Here is a 21,447-nt window from a genome sequence, read left to right as displayed (position 1 = left end):
AAAGATTCAAGTTATCCTACTCACTTTGGGCTATAGGGTGACCCAGTAATAGGCTTTGTGGAATGAATCCCCAACATCAATTTTCTTTATTTATCACTATTAGAATAAAAATTATAACTTGAAAAAAATCCCAGGTTGAACATCTCCAAGTTGGAGAAGCTTATCCTAACTCAAAGTTAGTGACTCATGCTTTGTCTCTCTATAAAAATCATTTCCCAAATCAAAACTACCATGAGGTATCACCTCACACCAGTGGGAATGGCCATCATCCAAAAATCTACAAACAATAAATGCTGGAGAGGGTGTGGAGAAAAGGGAACCCTCTTGCACTGTTGGTGGGAATGTAAATTGATACAGCCACTATGGAGAACAGTATGGAGGTTCCTTAAAAAACGAAAAATAGAACTACCGTACGACCCAGCAATCCCACTACTGGGCATATACCCTGAGAAAAACCATAATTCAAAAAGAGTCATGTACCACAATGTTCATTGCATCACTGTTTGCAATAGCCAGGACATGGAAGCAACCTAAGTGTCTGTCGACAGACGAATGGATAAAAAAGATGTGGCACATATATACAATGGAATATTACTCAACCATAAAAAGAAACGAAATTGAGTTATTTGTAGTGAGGTGGATGGACCTAGAGACTGTCATACAGAGTGAAGTAAGTCAGAAAGAGAAAAACAAATACCTTATGCTGGCACATATATATGGAATCTAAAAAAGAAAAGAAAGGTTCTGATGAACCTAGTGGCAGGACAGGAATAAAGACACATAGAGTATGGACTTGAGGACACGGGGAGGGGGAAGGGTAAGCTGGGATGAAGTGAGAGAGTGGCATGGACATATATACACTACCAAATGTAAAACAGATGGCTAGTGGGAAGCAGCCACATAACACAGGGAGATCATCTCAGTGCTTTGCGACCACCTAGAGGGGTGGCGTAGGGAGGGTGGGAGGGGTACGCAAGAGGGAGGAGATATGGGGATATATGTATATGTATAGGTGATTCACTTTGTTATAGAGCAGAAACTAAAACACCATTGTAAAGCAATTATACTCCAATAAAGATGTTAAAAAATATATAGATAGATAGATACAAATCCTTAGGTTACATGATGCCTACCTCTCAATAAAGCTGTTTCGTGATTTAAAAAAAAAGAAAGAAAAAAAATCATTTCCTGTGTTGTACTGTGATTTATCTGGTATTTTCCACAATCCCAATCCCGTATGCAATGATTTTGTCAATATCACCAGTTATAACCTTGCCGCTAAACCTCACTGGACACCTCCCAGGTATCCCAGGTGCCTTAGCCTTTCAACAGTTGGCCCGCTGTTGACCATAGCCTCCTCAAAATTTTCTTGGTTCCGTTGACTACTTACTCTCTTGGTTTCATTATGGACTTTATAAGAAGTTATGCTTATTTGGGCTCCAATTAATTGACTTTTAAATTCTTAATTTAATGCCAACATTTGTTTTGTTCTTCAGAAGGCTTACTGTAACAAATTTCTTTATGAGTGCCCATTTTGTATATTTTAAAAGTGTCGTTTTCTCTGTAAGTAAAATTGTAAATAGTTTTTTGGTGATTAATTTATGTTATTAAATTTTCTTTTTTGTCAGTGAATGAATATTCACAGAGGAATTATAGGGGAATTCACAGAGGAATATTATTTCAGAATTGCTGTTTTATTTGTGGTTTCTTTTTCTCCTTCTCCTCCTCCTTCTTCTTTTTTGTCTTCCGTAATTTGTATCTGTCTTAAATCCTTTGACAGATCTCAGAGATGGGATGATTCAGATGTGTTTCATACAGTGGAAAGAGGATAAGCATGCCAAATTTACTCATGGTTTCCCAGTAAATAAAGTCAACACCAAAATGGGAAAAACACTTTTCATGATATTTTCTGTTATTTTTCCACTATGAAATATTTTTCTCTGGATTAAAAATTATTTTTGGTACCCACCCATGTTTTAATAAAAATACCAAATATTGATTTATTATGTACTAAGCACTTTACAGGTATGATTTATTTAGCTCTTATAACAACCTATGAATTAATAAGTTTTATTGTTCCCATTTTACAGATTAGGAAAATGATGCTTACCATGTGCCAGGCAATCTTCTAAGTGCTTTATGTATATCAACTTTTTTTAAAAAATTATTTTTGGCTGTGTTGGGTCTTTGGTGCTGTGTGCAGGTTTTCTCTAGTTGCCTCTTCATTGCAGTGTGCGGGCTTCTCATTGTGGTGGCTTCTCTCATTGCGGAGCACAGGCTCTAGGCACGTGGGCTTCAGTAGTTGAGTCATGTGGGCTCAGTAGTTGTGGCTTGGGCTCTAGAGTGCAGGCTCAGTAGGTGTGGCGTGCGGGCTTAGTTGCTCCGTGGCATGTGGGTTCTTCCTGGACCAGGGCTCGAACCCGTGTCCCCTGCATTGGCAGGCGGATTCTTAACCACTGCGCCACCAGGGAAGCCCATATATTAACTTTTTAATCCTTATAACAACCCTATGAGGTAGCTATTAATATTATTCATATTTACACAGGAGGAAACTAAGGCACATAAAAGTTATTTATTTACCTTGCCTGAATTAATGCTGAAATGTAAGTGGTGGAGCCAAGATTTGAAAATAGGCATTTTGTTTTTAGAGCTTGAATGCTTAGCTGTCACCCTATATGGCATCTCTAATATAGTTTTGTTACCACATTCTTTGCTTTCTCTGATATTCTTACCTACTCACCTATCCTGTCTTCTCTGTTCAGCCACACAGCATGTAACTCCATCTCTGCTTGGCAGCACACGTCTGTGTAAGTTAGGATGCATTTATGGATGTAGTAATAACAGTTTACATAATATTATGTATTTTTCAAAGCAAACCCTCTTGCATTGCTTCTGCGTGCCAACACAACTTGAGTCACCTATTGCATTCCAGAGGATAGTCTGGTCCCATCTGTAACTTTTAGTTTTGTGTGAGAACCAGTCTGCCCCAAGGCTTCTTCCTAATAGTTCTCTATACCTTCCCTCCAGATGGTTGCAGGCCTAAGTCTGAAGATTCTTCAGAGAATATTAATTTGATTCCTCAGCTCTTTGCCAGAAATTCTGTCCAACTTTTCCTTTCTGCTACATTTGTGGTTCTTAGTTCTGTTTTCTTGGCACTGATTTGAGGCATCTAACACTAGGTACTAACTATGGTTCCTAAGCCTTGACTACGACCATTAGCTAGTTTCAACCCTACAGTAACTCTATGACATAACTATTATTACCCACAATCTACAGATGCTGACATTAAGACTGAGAGCATTTGAGTAGTAGGCCCAATATTACACAGCTAGCAAATAGCAGAGTTGGCATGAAACCTTAGATCTTTCACGCTTTTTTTGTGCTGCAGCTAAAAGAGTGCCTGGCACATAGAAGTAACTCATTATTATTTTCCTGTACCCTTCTGACTGGACACACTGGTTAAGTGTACAAGGAGATGAGTTAAACTAATGTAATTATAGATTGATAGGAGACATCTTTCTGAATTTTTTTAGGAAAAATGTATGAGAGGATCTCAGAGTGTTTTTATAATTCAAGATGGATTTCAATTACATATACATTGTATATTTTTGGAGATGGATTAGGAGAATACATGGGATTTTTTTAAAACTATTTTTTTCACCTATTTGTTTTTTCCATTACAATTTCTAAGTAACTTCAAATATTGAAACTTGTGAAGAAAAAGGCCTTATTGAAGTCTTGGGCAAATCCTGCTGTAAGTGGGAGAGGTCTTTAGAGGAATTTAAGGAATGGTGTTAGAAATATCTCTAGTATGCCAAGCATAAACTCTTTAGGGAAGCTGAGATTTAAATAATTTTCCTACTTTACAGTATTACTAGTTCATTTTCGGAGTCAGGAAGGGAAAGGGAAAGTTTCTTTTTCAGTTGAAGTGAATGTTATTTCTATGGGTTAGATTTTCAGTGAAAAGGAAAAGGTGAAAAATATGAAGAATTTTCCCTTTGGGCATCAGCATGGACCACATAACCTAATGCTACCTTTACCTGATACAGCATTTCTGTCTGGCAGTTCCTGCCACTTGACCTTCCTCTTGTGAATATGATTCCCCTGAGGTGGTCTAGGATTCTCATCTAGGAATAAGGAGTATCTGGATAGCATTGTATTTGCTTTCATGTAATAGTCCAGTCACCACCGTGATTGCCCTATTTAAACCACACATGCCCTGTTATTTTTTGCCCCACCTAATATTGCACAGTGCCCAGTGAAAATTATACACATACTAATAATGAGATTTTTCAGGCTAATTTAAATTTCATTTTTGGGCTATTGACTGAGGATTTTTTTTAATTTTTTTTTTGCGATACGCAGGCCTCTCACTGTTGTGGCCTCTCCCGTTGCGGGGCACAGGCTCAGCGGCCAAGGCTCATGGGCCCAGCCGCTCCCTGGCATGTGGGATCTTCCCAGACCGGGGCACGAACCCGCGTCCCCTGCATCAGCAGGCGGACTCTCAACCACTGCGCCACCAGGGAAGCCCTGAGGATATTATTTTTAATAACAAAATTTTTAAATGGTGATAGCGTCTTTCATGGGTTCTATGGGGAAAAATCAAGAAGAGAGATACTTAATGAGGAATTTCTGTCCACATCAATGAGTTTGAAGATTCTAAAGTATTCTGCCTGTAGTAACCAATTCATTAAATAAGTTTATCTGTATACAATGCATGGAACAATGATATCATTGAGTGTTACGTATGGTGGTGTTATGTGTGTGTGTGTGTGTGTGTGTGTGTGTGTGTGTGTGTGTGTGTGTGTGTGTGTATGTAAAATCTGGACCAGTGGCAGATTTCCCTCTGCCACTTGCTGCTGTGTTCACACTGGCTACAGAGGGCACTTTCACTGTGGTAAATCAAAGCACCAGGCTTAGAATTTGCTTCTTCATTTTATTATTGTATTAGTGTCCTGTTCATAAAAGACTTATTTTTGTCCAAAGCTTGATATGGATCATTTCAGGTTTCTTTTACTGACTTAGTATGGATTGGCTGTGGAATTGACCCAAGCTTTACATTACAGTCTTCATTGTGAAAGTAAAAACTTACATGGGTATTGCCTGCATTGCTTTTTTTTCATTTTTAGTATTTTGCAAAGTTATTGCCCAGTTTGAATGATTATAAAAACAATCACTCGAAAAACAAAGTATTGCTTTTCATCCTATGCTTATGTTTAAACTGATTTTTTAAATTAATTTATTTTTGGCCGTGTTGGGTTTTTGTTGCTGTGCACGGACTTTCTCTAGTTGCAGTGAGTGGGGGCTACTCTTTTGTTGCGGTGCGCGGGCTTCTTGTTGCGGTGGCTTCTCTTGTTGCAGAACACAGGCTCTAGGTGCGTGGGCTCAGTAGTTGTGGCTCGTGGGCTCTAGAGTGCAGGCTTAGTAGTTGTGGCACACGAGCTTATTAGTTGCTCTGCGGCATGTGGAATCTTCCTGGACCAGGGATTGAACCCGTGGCCCCTGCATCGGCAGGCGGATTCTTAACCACTGTTCCACCAGGGAAGTCCCTAAACTGATTTTAAAGTGTTCTGAACTTTATTGGATATACTTAATGTGTATTTACAGTTATGCAGTGTGAAATGTTTGGTATGTATGATGTTTAACATAGATTGTGAAAATTTAGTGATTTTGTTTTATCAAAATGTATCTTTACTTTTAAATAATTATTTGGAAAGAGTTGAAACCATCCATTCATTCTTTATTTGTTCAACACACATCTATTGAGTTTCTGTTATGGCGTATTCATGACCCCTGCTGCAACCAATGTTACGTAAGTAAATAATAAACCCCAAATCAGGGGAGAGACTACTTAGGTAGAATTTGGTTAGAATCTCAAATTCTAAATTTATCCTCTCTTGGTCATACCTCTGTCCCTGTGTTTCCTTCTACAATAGGTTTCTTGAGAACATGCAACTTAAAGTTGTTCCTATTATGAATGTTAATGATTTTAAGTTACCAATAAAAGATTCCTAGGCCAAAAGAATAGCATGCAAGGGACAAAAATAATGACAAATGCTTTCCAGCCAAAGATTTTGTGGTTTCACATATTTGAGACTGATCTTCATATGGTTCTGTAGAACTATACACTGTGTGTGGAGTTTATAAATACCAAAGCTGCTGTGGTTCGAGCAGTAGGGAATCTGAACATGAAGACTCACATCCCAGCCAGGTAACTGTCTGGGAGCATTAGCTTACACAAGGCATACTCATTTGAAACACCAATTTCCCAATCTTTATAATGGGAATAATGAGTTCTGTCTTATGACGTGACTGTGAAATAATGTATTTGAAAATTCCTGGTTCCTGAACACTAATTCTAATTTTTTAAAAGTTCTCTTCCCTGAATTATTTTTCTTTCCTGAGATTATTTTCCACTTTTATGTTTGTTTGTTTGTTTTCAGGTTGCAAGCTTTTCTCAAATGTCTGATGATCTTTGGTGGTCCATTTATATTTAAGAATGAGATATCTGAAAAGCTGATGAACAATTGTGTATAAATAGTCAGTGCTGGTCAACTGTCAATGTTTGCTTTAGAATGAGTGGGTGGGAGACTGCTTATTACACCATGAGCCCATAAATGCCACAGTTGTTGGACTAGAGCCCTTCAAGTAATTTATTCAGCATTATAAGAGAAGAACATTTCAGTTTTTTAACAGGAAGTAAATGCTTAGCTGCTGCACATTCGGCACACGGGGATAAGTGAGAAGGTTTCAGGGAGTTAGTTGACTCTAAGGGCCATGTGTTTTCCATTAATACCCACTATTCCCAGCCCCACACTCAGTTCCCCCTGTAGGTCTTTACGGGGTTGTGCAGGGCATTCAGCTCCCAGGGGAGAAGTTCAGGACCCTCCAATCCTTATTCTAGGCTGTGGTTTCTGTCACTCTGCTTCACCAAAAACAAGAGAATTAAGTGAAATATGTATATTTAATGGTGAACTTGTCCTCCCACTCCCAGCCTTCTTCTCCTACATGGTTCCTAAAATGCTGGCAGCCAATTCTACAGGAGGAGATTGAAAGTCTCTGGGCAATCTTATCAGCCAAGGTGGAAAGAGGTAATAATGCTGACATCAGTGGTTCTCCAACAGAAAGTCTAGCCAGATCACCTAATATTAAAGTTCATGATCAGCAAGCTCCATATATGTGTAAAAGCTTCTAGTCAGCTTTTTAGTTCCTTACCTTTAAACATCAGGGGGCATCCATGAATGACCAGACATCTGATGAAGGCCTCTAACATGGAAGATAGAGAACAACCAATCAGAAAAAACCAATATCGCCTATGCAGGGAAAAAAGAAACAAAACAAATAAAATCCTATCATTTAATATTCCCAGAGAGAAAAGATATTGCATCCATAAAACAAGGAATATTCAGGAAATTAAAAGAACCCTTGAAAAATTAAAATCATGATAGAAGAAATAGTCAGTTTAATAAAGAGTTTGGGATATAAACTTAAGGTAAGTTCCTGGGAAGTAGAGAAAGATGTTGAAGAGATGGAACACAGGAGAGAAAAGAGAAATTTAGAGGACCAGTCCACTATGTCCAAGCTCTGGATAACAGCAAATCTAGAGGGGAGAATATCAGTGAAATGATGAACGGTGGTTTCCCAGGATTGAAGGATGCAAGATTCCAGATTGAGAGGGTCTACCAAGTGCCTTGCACAACAGATAAAAATAGTTCCACCCCAAGGCACATCATCATGAAAGTTCAGAATATATAGACCAAAGAAAAGATTCTGCAAGCTTTCTAAGAGAAAAAACATGTCGCATACAAAGGATCAGGAATTAGAATGGCTAGGACTTCTCAAAAGCAACGCTAGAAGTTAGGAGATAATGAAAAAATGCGTTCAAAATTCTGAAGGAAAGTGACATCAAACTCAGAATTCTGTACTGAGGCCAGTTATGAATTTTATCTGAAGGTAGAATAAAGAGGTTTTTAAGACATGCAGTGTCCGGTAACCTTTCTGAGGAATCTCCGGAAGGATATGCTCCATTAAAAGGAAGAAGTAAACCAAAAAAGGAAGGCATAAGATATAGTAAATAGGAGATTCAATGTGGGAGGAAGTTGAAGGGCCTTCCCAAGAAGAAAGCAGTGCCCAGGCAGAAAGAGGAGCCAGTCTATATTGACACAGGTCAGAGGCTTTAGGAGCAGCTTCAGGAAGATGAAATTGGTGGAAAATTAGATGTGAATGAGCATCTTGAGAGATGATTTAGACAGTGGTGTGAATTTGGAGTTGAACTATTAAGTTCATAGAAAGCTAAGTAAATAAAAGAACAAGACACTTTAGGGAAAAAAGTTATGTAGCAAAGGAAAAAGTAACCATAGTCTACTACATGGTTCCTCTTTGACTATCATACATAGTCACAATAATACTAATGAAGAACAGCGATTTAACCAAAGGTAAGATATAAACATATTGGAAGAATGGGAATGTACCTGTGTTGATGGCAAGGAGATTAAAGAGCTAAATCTTCATTCTCCATGAAGGAAGTTATAGGAAATCACTAAACTGAAGAAGTCAACAGAAATAGAAGCATGTTAATTAGAACACTTAAGGAAATAATAAGAGCATTGACCAAAAGAGTACAATTATTTTATTAAAAAATCTTATGAAACTGGTTGACACAATGTGTATTTATGGCTTTGATCAACATAAAAAACCAAAAATTAAATCAAATTGTGAAATAAATGGACTTATTCAGTCTTTTGGGAGGAGATTTTAATAGGATGTTTCCATGGAAATCACTTTCTAAACAAAATAATTTATTTTGTGTTTTCAGAGTATATCAAAAAGAATCAAACCTTCTGGGTTATATACTTCGGGTATTTTTTGTTTTGTTTTGAAGTATATTTGATTTACAATATTGTGTTAGTTTCAGGTGTACAGCTATATGTGTGTGTCTGTGTATGTATATACAGAATATATATATACTTTTTCAGATTCTTTTCTATTATAGGTTATTACAAAATTGAATATTGAATATTGTTCGCTGTGTCATACAGTAAATCCTTGTTGTTTATCTATTTTATATATAGTAGTGTCTATCTGTTAATCCCATAGTCCTGATTTATCTCCTGCCCCATTCCCTTTCCCCTTTGGTAACCATAAGTTTGTTTTCTATGTCTGTGTGTCTGTTTCTGTTTTGTAAATAGATTCATTTGTATTTTTTTTAGATTCTACATATAAGTGATATCATAATTGTCTTTCTCTGACTTCACTTAGTATGATAATCTCTAGGTCCATCCATATTGCTGCAAATGGCAATATTTCATTCTTTTTTTATGGCTGAGTAATGTTCCTATATATATATGTGTGTGTGTGTGTGTGTGTGTGTGTGTATACACACACACACACACACACACACACACACCACACATCTTCTTTATCCATTCATCTGTTGATGAACACTTAGGTTGCTTCCATATCTTGGCTATTGTAAATAGTGCTCCAGTGATCATTGGGGTACATGTATCTTTTCAGATTAGAGTTTTCATCTTTTCCAGATATATGTCCAGGAGTGGGATTGCTGGATCATATGGTAGCTCTATTTTTAGTTTTTTTTTTTTTCCGGTATGCGGCTTCTCACTGCTGTGGCCCCTCCCACTGCGGAGCACAGGCTCCGGACGTGCAGGCCCAGTGGCCATGGCCCATGGGCCCAGCCGCTCCGTGGCACATGGGATCCTCCTGGACCGGGGCACGAACCCGCGTCCCCTGCATCAGCAGGTGGACCCTCAACCACTGCACCACCAGGGGAGCCCATATTTTTAGTTTTTTAAGGAACCTCCATACTGTTTTCCATAGTGGTTACACCAATTTACATTCCCACGAACAGTGGAGGAGGGTTCCCTTTTCTCTACACCCTCTCCAGCATTTATTTGTAGGGTTTTTGATGATAGCCGTTCTGACTGGTGATAACTCATTGTGGTTTTGATGTGCATTTATCTAATAATTAGCAGTGTTGAGCATCTTTTCATGTGCCTGTTGGCCATCTGTATGTCTCCCTTGGAGAAATATCTGTTTAGGTCTCTGCCCATTTTTTGATTGGGTTGTTCTTTTTTTTTTTTTATATTGAATTGTATGAGCTGTGTATATTTTGGAAATTACTGGGTTATATATATATATTAACTTTTTTATTAATCTTTTTTTTTTTTTTTTTTTTTTTGGTATGCGGGCCTCACACTGTTGTGGCCTCTCCCGTTGCAGAGCGCAGGCTCCGGAAGCACAGGCTCAGTGGCCATGGCTCACGGGCCCAGCTGCTCCGTGGCATGTGGGATCTTCCCAGACCGGGGCACGAACCCGTGTCCCCTGCATTGGCAGGCAGATTCTCAACCACTGCGCCACCAGGGAAGCCCTCATTTTTATTTATTTATTTTTGGCTGCGTTGGGTCTTCGTTGCTGCATGCAGGCTTTTTCTAGATGCAGCAAGCGGGGGCCACTCCTCGTTGTGGTGCGCGTACTCTTCACTGCGGTGGCTTCTCCTGTTGTGGAGCATGGGCTTCAGGTGCGTGGGCTTCAGCAGTTGTGGCGCATGGGCTCAGTAGTTGTGGCTCGTGGGTCTAGAGTGCAGGCTCAGTAGTTATGGCACACGGGCTTAGTTGTTCCGCGGCATGTGGGATCTTCCCGGACCAGCACTCGAACACTTTGTCCCCCACATTGGCAGGCAGACTCCCAACCACTGTGCCATCAGGGAAGTCCCATGATCATATGATTTTTATCTTTCATTTTATTGATGTGGTGTATCACATGGACTGATTTGTGGATGTTGAATCATCCATGCATCCCTAGAATAAATCCCACTTGATCGTAGTGTATGATCCTTTTAATGTATTGTTGAATTTGGTTTGTTACTATTTTGCTGAGGATTTTTGTATCTGTGTTCGTCAGGGACATTGGCCTATAATTTTCTTTTCTTGTGACATCATCGTTTGGTTTTGGTATCAGGATAATGCTGCCCTTGCAAAATGAGTTTGGAAGAGTTCCTTCCTCTTCTGGTTTTTTTTTTTTTTTTTTGCGGTACGCGGGCCTCTCACCATTGTGGTCTCTCCCATTGCGGAGCACAGGCTCTGGATGCGCAGGCTCAGCGGCCATGGGCCATGGGCCATGGGCCCAGCTGCTCCGCGGCATGTGGGATCCTCTCAGACCGGGGCATGAACCCATATCCCCTGCATGGGCAGGCCGACTCTCAGCCACTGCACCACCAGTGAAGCCCTCCTCTTCTGTTTTTTAAGAGTTTGAGAAGGATTGGTATTAATTCTTTGAATCCTTGGTAGAATTCACCAGTGAAGCCATCTGGTCCTGGACTTTTGTTTGTTGGGAGAGTTTTGATTACTGATTCAGTCTCCTTACTAGTAATCCATCTGTTCAGATTTTCTTTTTCATCATAATTCAATTTTTGTAGACTGTATGTTTCTACAAATTTATCCATTTCTTCTAGGTTGCTGTTCTTTGGCATGTAATTTTTTGTAGTAGTCTCTTATGATTCTTTGTATTTCTGTGGTATCAGTGGTAATATCTCCTCTTTCATTTCTGATTTTATTTATTTGAGTCCTCTCTCTTGTTTTCTTGGTGAGTCTAGCTATAGGTTTGTCAGTTTTCTTTATCTTTTCAAAGAATCAACTCTTAGCTGTATTGATCTTTTCTACTATCTTTTTAGTCTCCAATTTATTTCTCCTCTAATCTTTGTTATTTCTTTCCTTTTATTAACTTTGGACTTTGTTCCTCTTTTTCTAGTTCCTTGAGGTGTATGTAGATTGTTTATTTGAGACTTTTCTTATTTCTTGAAGTAGACATTTATTGCTGTGAACATTCCTCGTAGAATTGCTTTTGTGGCATCCCATGGATTTTGGTATGTTACATGTCCATTTTCATTTACTCCAGGTATTTTTTTTATTTCTCTTTTGATTTTTTTCTTTGGCCCATTTGGTTTTCAGTAGCATGTTGTTTAATCTCCACATATTTCTGAATTTTTTCAGTTTTCATGTAATCAATTTCTGTTTTCATATTATTGTGGTCAGAAAAGATGCTTGATGTGATTTCAATCCTCTTAAATTTATTAAGACTGATTTTATCACCTAACATATGGCCTCTTTAAATGTATCTGAAATCACAATAAATGTATTATTTCTATATATCATATTGATGAAGTTTTCATTATGTCCCTGTTCCCATGCTTTTTTTCCTCTCTGATGCTTTGGAAGCTATGGACTGAATTTCTGTTCTTTTAAGTGATTGTCCTTAACTCTTTTTTTTAAAAAAAGGCCAGCAAATATACTTTATATTGTAACAATAAAACTTGAAACCGAATGTATCAAGGAAACATTAGGGAGTTGGTGATAATTACAAAAAAAAAAATCTCTATATAAGGTGGCATTGTGGTAGGGGATTGGTGAGGAAAGGATGGAAACCAATAGCAATGGAGAGCTGAGCATCAAAACAGGAACTGCTGAAACTGTTAGGGTGGCCAGCACTGATTTTTCTTTAGAGAGCACTCTTTAGACAATGAGCATTTTCTAGAACTTAAAAAACAGCACCTTCAATTTAAGCTTTCAGTCAAGCTCCTGGAATTTAGGTTATTATTTAGCATTGAAGATGCTAGAAGATGTTAAATGTGTAAGTCCAGTATAAGCCATAAAATGGGAGACTGTCAGGCAACCAGAAAGACTTCAATTGCCCCATCTTTCCTAAAGAGAACTAGTGGTTTTTCCAACATAATCATGAAACTGCCTACTTTGAAAGCCTGAGGTAGTGTGGGGATACGTTGGGATAGGGTGTGATGGAATCACATTTTGGGTAGAAATATTAATACAACTGAAGGAAATCTTTCATCTTGGAGAATAATTTAGCCCTCAACAACTCCTTAGTCTGCCATGGCTTTGCAACAGCAGCAGACTTTTAATTTGTAATATATATAAATGTGGTTTCATAAAAAATATAAGTATAAATATGTTTTAAAGGTTAGACCCAAAATGGCACGATGTCACTTCCACTGCATTCTCTGTGTTAAGGCAGGTCACAAAACCATCGCAGAGTCAAGAGAAGGGACAGGAGACCTCACCTCTCAGTGAGAGAAGTGACATGTACTTACAGGGAGGAAAGGAATTGATGGTGGCCATTTCGGGTGGCTGTCTAACCCTAATCAGTCATTTAATTCACTCAGACTCTGGCATTCCAACTTGTGTCCTTGCTTCCTCACATTACAGCTGAACTCACAAAAGTCACTAATGACCTCTTAACTAACATGTATTTACATATATTATTTAATCATACTACATTTCACTTACATGTATCTTTCAGTATGTCATTTACATATTTTTAAAAACTTTTTATTAAAGAAGTTTTCAAACATACAAAAGTGAGCAGAATATTATAATGGGCCCCAGGTACACATCACCCAGCTTTAATGGTTATTAACTCAGGACCAATCCTGTTTCACCTATACCCTGACCTACTTCTCTACTCCTATGTTATGTTGAAGCAAAGCCTCAATATATTATTTAATCCATGTATGTATATTTTTAATTAATATATGATATCTCTTTAAATATTTAGACAATCCCCTGTTTGGGGACATTCATGGCTTTTATTTTTATCATTCAAATTATAACACCACAACTGCTACCACGTATTGCTAATTAATGAAACACCAACAGCTCTTTCACATCACTTTTACATTTTTTTTGTTTTTTATCCTCATAACTTCCTGTCAGGTAGGTAGAATAGGTTATATTATCCCTATTTTAATAGGGAATTAAGAAGAATTTTAGAGCCCAATGCCAAATTGTTGGTAAATAGTAGAATTAGAACTAGAACCCAGTGTCTTAAATCTATAGTTAGTTCATTTTCAACTAAACCTTGTTAACTTAAAGTTATTCATAAAAGTAATACATGTGGTAGAAATACACAGCTTTAAATTTTTCTGTATAAATATTCATTGAACACCCATTAAGTATTAGGTACTATGCTGGACACTTTCCTGTTTAATTGTCACATAAATAGTATGAGATAAGTGTTATCTCACTTTACAGGTAAGGAATGCAGACTCAGGAAGGTAAGTGTCTTACCCATCATTACACAGCTTATAAGTAGTGGAATTTGAGACTTTTTTTTTGTTTTTCTCTTTCTGATGTACTTCACTCTGTATGACAGACTCTAAGTCCGTCCACCTCACTACAAATAACTCAATTTCATTTCTTTTCATGGCTGAGTAATATTCCATTGTATATATGTACCACATCTTCTCTATCCATTCGTCTGTCGATGGGCATTTAGGTTGCTTCCATGACCTGGCTATTGTAAATAGTGCTGCAGTGAACACTGGCATGCATGTGTGTTTTTGAATTATGGTTTTCTCTGGGTATATGCCCAGTAGTGGGATTGCTGGGTCATATGATAATTCTATTTTTCGTTTTTTAAGGAACCTCCATATTGTTCTCCATAGTGGCTGTATCAATTTACATTCCCACCAACAGTGCAAGAGGGTTCCCTTTTCTCCACACCCTCTCCAGCATTTATTGTTTGTAGACTTTATGATGGTGGCCATTATGACCTGTGTGAGGTGATACCTCATTGTAGTTTTGATTCGCATTTCTCTGATGATGAGTGATGTTGAGCATCTTTTCATGTGCTTTTTGGCCATCTGTATGTCTTCTTTGGAGAAATCTCTATTTAGATCTTCTGCCCATTTTTTGATCGTGTTGTTCGTTTTTTTGACATAGAGCTGCATGAGCTGTTTGTATATTTTGGAGATTAATTCCTTGTCAGTTGCTTCCTTTGCAAATATTTTTTCCCATTCTGTGGGTTGTCTTTTCATTTTGTTTATGGTTTCCTTTGCTGTGCAGAAGCTTTTAAGTTTACTTAGGTCCCATTTGTTTGTTTTATTTTATTTTATTATTTGTTTATTTATTTATTTTGCGGTACGCGGGCCTCTCACTGTTGTGGCCTCTCCCGTTGCGGAGCACAGGCTCCGGACGCGCGGGCTCAGTGGCCATGGCTCACGGGCCTAGCCGCTCCACGGCATGTGGGATCTTCCCGGACCGGGGCACGAACCCGTGTCCCCTGCATCGGCAGGAGGACTCTCAACCGCTGTGCCACCAGGGGAGCCCTCTCTTTCTGACTTACTTTACTCTGTATGACAGACTCTAGGTCTATCCACCTCACTACAGATAACTCAATTTCATTTCTTTTTATGGCTGAGTAATATTCCATTGTATATATATGTGCCACATCTTCTTTATCCATTCGTCTGTCGATGGGCACTTAGGTTACTTCCATGTCCTGGCTATTGTAAATAGAACTGCAATGAACATTGTGGTACATGACTCTTTTTGAATTATGGTTTTCTCAGGGTATATGCCCAGTAGTGGGATTGTTGGGTCGTATGGTAGTTGTATTTTTAGTTTTTTAAGGAACCTCCGTACTGTTCTCCATAGTGGCTGTATCAATTTACATTCCCACCAACAGTGCAAGAGGGTTCCACTTTTTCCACACCCTCTCCAGCATTTATTGTTTGTAGATTTTTTGATGATGGCCATTCTGACTGGTGTGAGATGATATCTCATTGTAGTTTTGATTTGCATTTCTCTAATGATTAATGATGTTGAGCATTCTTTCATGTGTTTGTTGGCAATCTGTATATCTTCTTTGGAGAAATGTCTATTTTTGATCAACAAATCAAATATGACATTTGAGGTCTTACTATTCTCTTAGATTTAATTTATTGTTCTTAATATGTGTTAACCAGTGATTTCTAACATATAGTCCAATGAAGAAAATTCTTTTGATGAATACGCAGTATATATTACATTGTATTAAAAGTATCAGTGCTTCCCTGGTGGCGCAGTGGTTGAGAGTCCGCCTGCCGATGCAGGGGACACGGATTCATGCCCCGGTCCAGGAAGATCCCACATGCCATGGAGTGGCTGGGCCTGTGAGCCATGGCTGCTGAGCCTGCGCGTCCGGAGCCCGTGCTCTGTAATGGGAGAGGCCATAACAGTGAGAGGGCCACACACTGCAAAAAAAAAAAAAAAGTATCAAACCTTTGGTATTTTGTTTGATCCATTTTTAAATATGCCCTGAAAGAGCTTTTAATGTGCTAAATTGTATGCAATTCATACTCACTGAAGTACTTTAAATGTTCTTAAATAATTCCAAAAGGGAAATATGAATTTTTCTATTTTTTATATCTTTTCTCACTTTTCAGATGCAGCAGCTTGAGAGACAAGTTATTGATGCTGAACGTCAAGCAGAAAAAGCTTTTCAGGAGGTAGGGTATAGTTTTAGTTAAAAAATTGTTTTCTTCCTCTACCAATATAAACATTGTTTTGCCCAAAACAATCCTGAAAATAGTCTTCAGCTGTCCTCCTCATTTTATCATTTTTCCTGTTCATGAGCTGGTTCCATAGAGAAAATGGAGAATCTAACTTTGTTTTGCCCCTTAATAAATTTTCAAAAGGACAAAAATGCTCCTATTCAGTAGTTTTATCTTACTTATGAAAAAAATCAAATATGACTTTTATGGTTATGGTTATGCCTAACCATAATGACTTTTTATGTATAAATATGTTCATGGCAGCTTTATTTATAGTAATAAAGAGTTGGAAATAATATGAATGCCATTTTATAGGAGAATGAATTAGAGAACTGAATCTATTCCATGAAATATTAAACAACCATTAAAAATAACTATTACAAAGAATATATGCAAATATGGAAAATGCTTAATTATATTAGGAAAAATATATACAGATTTTTATATTTAACATGTTAATAGATATGGGGGGAAAAAGTCAAATCTAAGAGTTTAAAAAAAAGCTGTGGGGCTTCCCTGGTGGCGCAGTGGTTGAGAGTCCGCCTGCCGATGCAGGGGACATGGGTTCATGCCCTGGTCTGGGAAGATTCCACATGCCGCGGAGCGGCTGGGCCCGTGAGCCATGGCCGCTGAGCCTGTGCGTCCGGAGCGGGTGCTCCGCAACAGGAGAGGCCATAACAATAAGAGGCCTGCGTACCAATTAAAAAAAAAAAAAAAAAGCTGTTAGGAAACATCCTGAAATTTGTGTTTGTGGAATTATGGATGATTGGTTTTTTTCTTCTGTATCTTCATACTTTCTAGTTTTTGATTTTGGTACTACTTTTACTTTAAAAAATAATCTTTTTTTTTTTTTTTTTAAAGAAGATGTTGGGGGTAGGAATTAATTAATTAATTAATTAATTTTTGCTGTGTTGGGTCTTCGTTTCTGTGCGAGGGCTTTCTCTAGTTGTGGCAAGCGGGGGCCACTCTTCATCGCGGTGCGCGGGCCTTTCACTATCGCGGCCTCTCTTTTTGCAGAGCACAGGCTCCAGATGCACAGGCTCAGTAGTTGTGGCTCACGGGCCTAGTTGCTCTGCGGCCTGTGGGATCCTCCCAGACCAGGGCTCGAACCCGTGTCCCCTGCATTAGCAGGCAGATTCTCAACCACTGCACCACCAGGGAAGCCCTAAAAAAAAAATCTTTTGATAAATCACTTAACCCTTTCTGGGCCTTGCCAACAGTAAAATGAGCGGTTTGGATGAGCCCACCAGCCTTAAAGTTTGTCTAAGGAGCCTAAATTGATAATTTCACATTTTATGAAAAGATCTCTGTCAGATTCAGTCAAGTCAAGAGTTTCAGAAGTCTTAAATACAAAATTATTTCTTCCAAGGAGTGTATATTCAATTTCTCATACTTGCTCTAAGTTTGTCATGTTTCTTCCTTCAGTTTGAGTATTACCAAATCTTGTTTTCATCTAAAAGATTTAATTTTACACAGTAGATTGTTTTAGTGGCTTGACTAAGTTAACCCAATTTAACCTAATCCTTAATTTTCTTAAAATAATTATACTTGAAGATACAATCTTAAAACTTTATTATGCAAAATTTCAACCACTACAAGAGTAGAGAACATAATATAATGAAGCCCCGTCATCACCTTCAGCAGTTAGTTGATGCACAGCTAGTATATACCTCCACCCACTTCTTCCCTACCCCCACACTATGTTATTTTGAAAAAAGTCCCAGATATTATATCATTCCACCCAAGAGTATTTCAGCAACTCATCTAAAAATGAAGACTTAAAAATCATAGCTACAGTACCATCACCCCACCGAAAAATTACCAATAATTTTTTAAAACCTCAAATGTAGATTTTGATACAAGTACTAGTAGTAATGGTAAGGATGTATGATTTGCTTGTTTTTTAGTATTTTATATTCTTTAGTTGATGGGACCAAATAGTAATTACATATATCTATAAAAAGCCAATAATTAACAGTAAAGTCATTAAAGGTCACTTACATTCTAAAAGAAAGACTCTTGTGTTTATATCACTCTCTGTCACTCTGTACCAAATGTCTTTTTCTGTGGTGGGCTGTATATGTGCGTCCCTGTTCAGCCTTCAGCCTTTTGCAGCATACGTTTGTCATTTTGTCGACCTCTCTGACTTTCATGTCTCATTCCCTGTCTTTCCCTTTCTGACTTTGGCCTTTCCTGGTGACATCTCTCTTTATCTCTGTACCCATGGCTGTCTCCATATGTCTCTCTGTCTATTCTTTCCTAGCTTTCTTTTCCCTTCCCTTCTCTTCCCTTTTTCTCCTTTAACTGCTTGTATTATAGGAAAAAAAAAGAAGGAAATTGAAGATGGTTTTGTTTTGGCTTAAGTTAAAAGTGTAAATTCATATATGCAGCAAATTTATTTAGCTCTGAAAATTAAACTAAATGAAGAATTTTTTTATTTGTGATTTTCATTTTTTTTACCCCTTTGGTTCACTGGATCTTGAAAGAAAAAAGGAATCCCCATTCTCAGTTCAAGGGAAGCAAACCATGGCAGTCTGTAGCCATCAGGGCCCAACCACTGATCTCAATAAGTAAACAGGAAGAATATCTTATTTGAAGTTTTCCCTTGAGGATATCAAATGTAAAGTTATTTAATTCTATGTGCCACATTTTTAAGCAAAATTATACAATGATTTGTTATTTTAGATATACTGCCTTAAATCAACACCCCCCCCAAAAAGAGTGAGAATTGAAGATCTCCCAGAGTTTCTTTATAATCTGTAGATACTTCTTTTTGTCATAACACTTTAAATTTATACAGTACCTATTTTTGTTATGCTTCAGAAGAATTTTTTCTTAAATATTTCATAATGAATCTAAAAGTTAACAAGAAATATAAACAGAGCAGATGAATTCTAATGCACTGACTATATTACTTTTTTTTTTTTGCCTTTGCAAGACTAAGTAAATATTATTAACTTAGAGTAACTGAATCCTTCACTGTCTTTAACAGTTTCCATGGGACTATGGCCTATCTGCTGTTCATGTTGCTTAAATTCATAATTTATCCTTTGTCATTGAGCCATATCCTAAGACTTAAACTGTATTTATACTAACCTAGAAAGAATATTTCACCACTAAAAGCAATAGTCAGCTGAAACAGCTCAACTCTACACTTTAGCTTTGTACATTTTTCTCCTTATTTTGTGTGGGCATCACTTGCATGATCACTAAATAAGTTGCTGATAGAAAAAAGAATTAAACATTCTTCCAGAGAAATCTTGGCAGTCTTTTTACTTGATGCTGTAGTACATCTTTATTGTTATTGTTCACAAATTTTGAAAGCAGTATGTGCAGATCAACCCAGTACTACTTATGAGAACTCTTGTGAGGCAGAAAAGCAGCAAATAGCACATTTGGGAGACACTGATAAACAGGATTCCTTTTCATGTATCTGATTAGTTAGGTATATAATATAATCTAATATACTAATTTATGCAAACCAAAGAGGGGCAGATTATTTCCCCAGTAGAAGTTTGTCTTTTCAATTCTGTCCTTCTGGACTCAGTCACTTGTGTGTATTTGATTCAGGCTTGGTAGGAGTTGGATTTAAATTTCCTTCTGACCATTCTAATATGTGGGGTCATCTGCCTTTTATAAAGTTGATTCTTAGTATCCAAGTTATATTTGGTTCTTAATAAATGATAACTACTCAGTCATCCTAACATCCAAGACCGTGTAATGATTTGCTTCATTACATGGAAACCTACTTTATGATGTTCCCTTTCACCTTCAGTGAGAATGGGCCTGGCCTTACTGCATAAATTTTAGAGCACTATGCCTAAATAACTGTGTTTAAAATATGATTAGAATGATTAATTAATTTTCAATAAATTTTAATTAACTGGAAAATGGTCTGGGATTCAAAATACTCCTAACAATTTTGTCATTGTATTTTGGAATGATTAAGTATCTTTGTCATGTCTTTGCGATACTTATACAGGAATAGAAACTTACACCCCCCACTCAAAAATATAGTCACATCTTAATTACCTTTAGTGGGGGAGGGAGGGATGAAGTTAGAAATGGGAAGAAGGAAATATTGATATGGATAGTTACAATGGGGAAAATATTTGCAGTTACTGCTTTCTCCAGGATAGACAAGAAAATGGAAAATAGCATTGGGAGTTGTGTCAGGGTCCCCAAGACTACCCTCAGGTTTGATGATTCACCAGAAAGACTCATGAAATCCTGAAAAGCTGTTATACTCATGGTTATGGTTTATTACAGTGAAAGCATACAGATTAACATCAGCAAAGGAAAAATGCACATAGGGCAGAGTCCAGGAGACACCAGATACGAGCTTCCAGTTGTCCTCTCACAGTGGAATTGCACAGGAATGCACTTGATTCTCCCATCAGTGATGTGGGACAACACATATGAAGTATTGCCAACCAGGTTGTTCATCCGAGCCTAGGTGTCCAGGATTTTTATTGGTGGGCAGGATGGGGAGGGGTCAGTCTTGTAAGCACGAAATGCATGCATAACCCACATTAGTTACTCAACTTCCAACCCCTCCGGAGGTCAAACTTGATACAGTGTGGCCCATGACCCAGGTAAGTAAACAAAAAAGGTATTCAGTATAAGTCACACTGTTAGCATAAACTATCTGGTGTGGCCCAGTATATCAGCTATATAAAGACAGTCTTATCAGGCAGAATATTCCAGGAGCTCAGAGGTTATTTCCCAGGAGACAGTCAAAGGCTAGTTCTTTCTTTGGAATGTACAGGGTTTGAGCACCCCAAGTCTGCTGAATTAACCCTTCACTGCACAAAAGCTCAGAATCAACAAGACTTTTGGAAAATAGCTGAGGAGTGTGCTGAGGGGGTAGGTAGATACAACCAGAGTCTCTCCTGGAAGTAAAGGAGAAAGGTAGCCTGAAAGTACAAAACATTCCTCACTGGATGATATCCACATATTGGTAATTGCAAGAGTTTATTCAACAGCTAATTTGAATTCATAGGTGTGTGTTACTGGCCAGTCTCCAAGTAGTTAAAATTATATAATTCAAATTAAATAAATGGTAAAAGATCTGACCTATTTTCTGTGTACTTGTGGTAAGATAT

General features: G+C 37.9%; 1 protein-coding gene across 7 annotated transcripts in view; it reads left to right on the top strand.

Annotated features, from left to right (window-relative positions):
• PLEKHH2 (pleckstrin homology, MyTH4 and FERM domain containing H2) overlaps positions 1–21,447 on the top strand; it is a 110,615-nt gene that overhangs the window by 16,259 nt on the left and 72,909 nt on the right. For all 7 annotated transcript variants that reach the window (XM_067007669.1, XM_067007671.1, XM_067007672.1 and 4 more), the window contains one exon: positions 16,235–16,297. In XM_067007669.1, coding sequence (XP_066863770.1) covers positions 16,235–16,297 — 63 coding nt within the window. The remainder of the gene's footprint in view (positions 1–16,234; positions 16,298–21,447) is intronic.

The sequence above is a fragment of the Kogia breviceps genome, chromosome 11 (assembly GCF_026419965.1).
Source record: "Kogia breviceps isolate mKogBre1 chromosome 11, mKogBre1 haplotype 1, whole genome shotgun sequence".
Classification (NCBI taxonomy): Eukaryota; Metazoa; Chordata; class Mammalia; order Artiodactyla; family Physeteridae; genus Kogia; species Kogia breviceps.
The sequence above is the reverse complement of the archived record's forward strand: the minus strand, read 5'-3'. Positions and strand labels throughout refer to the sequence as shown.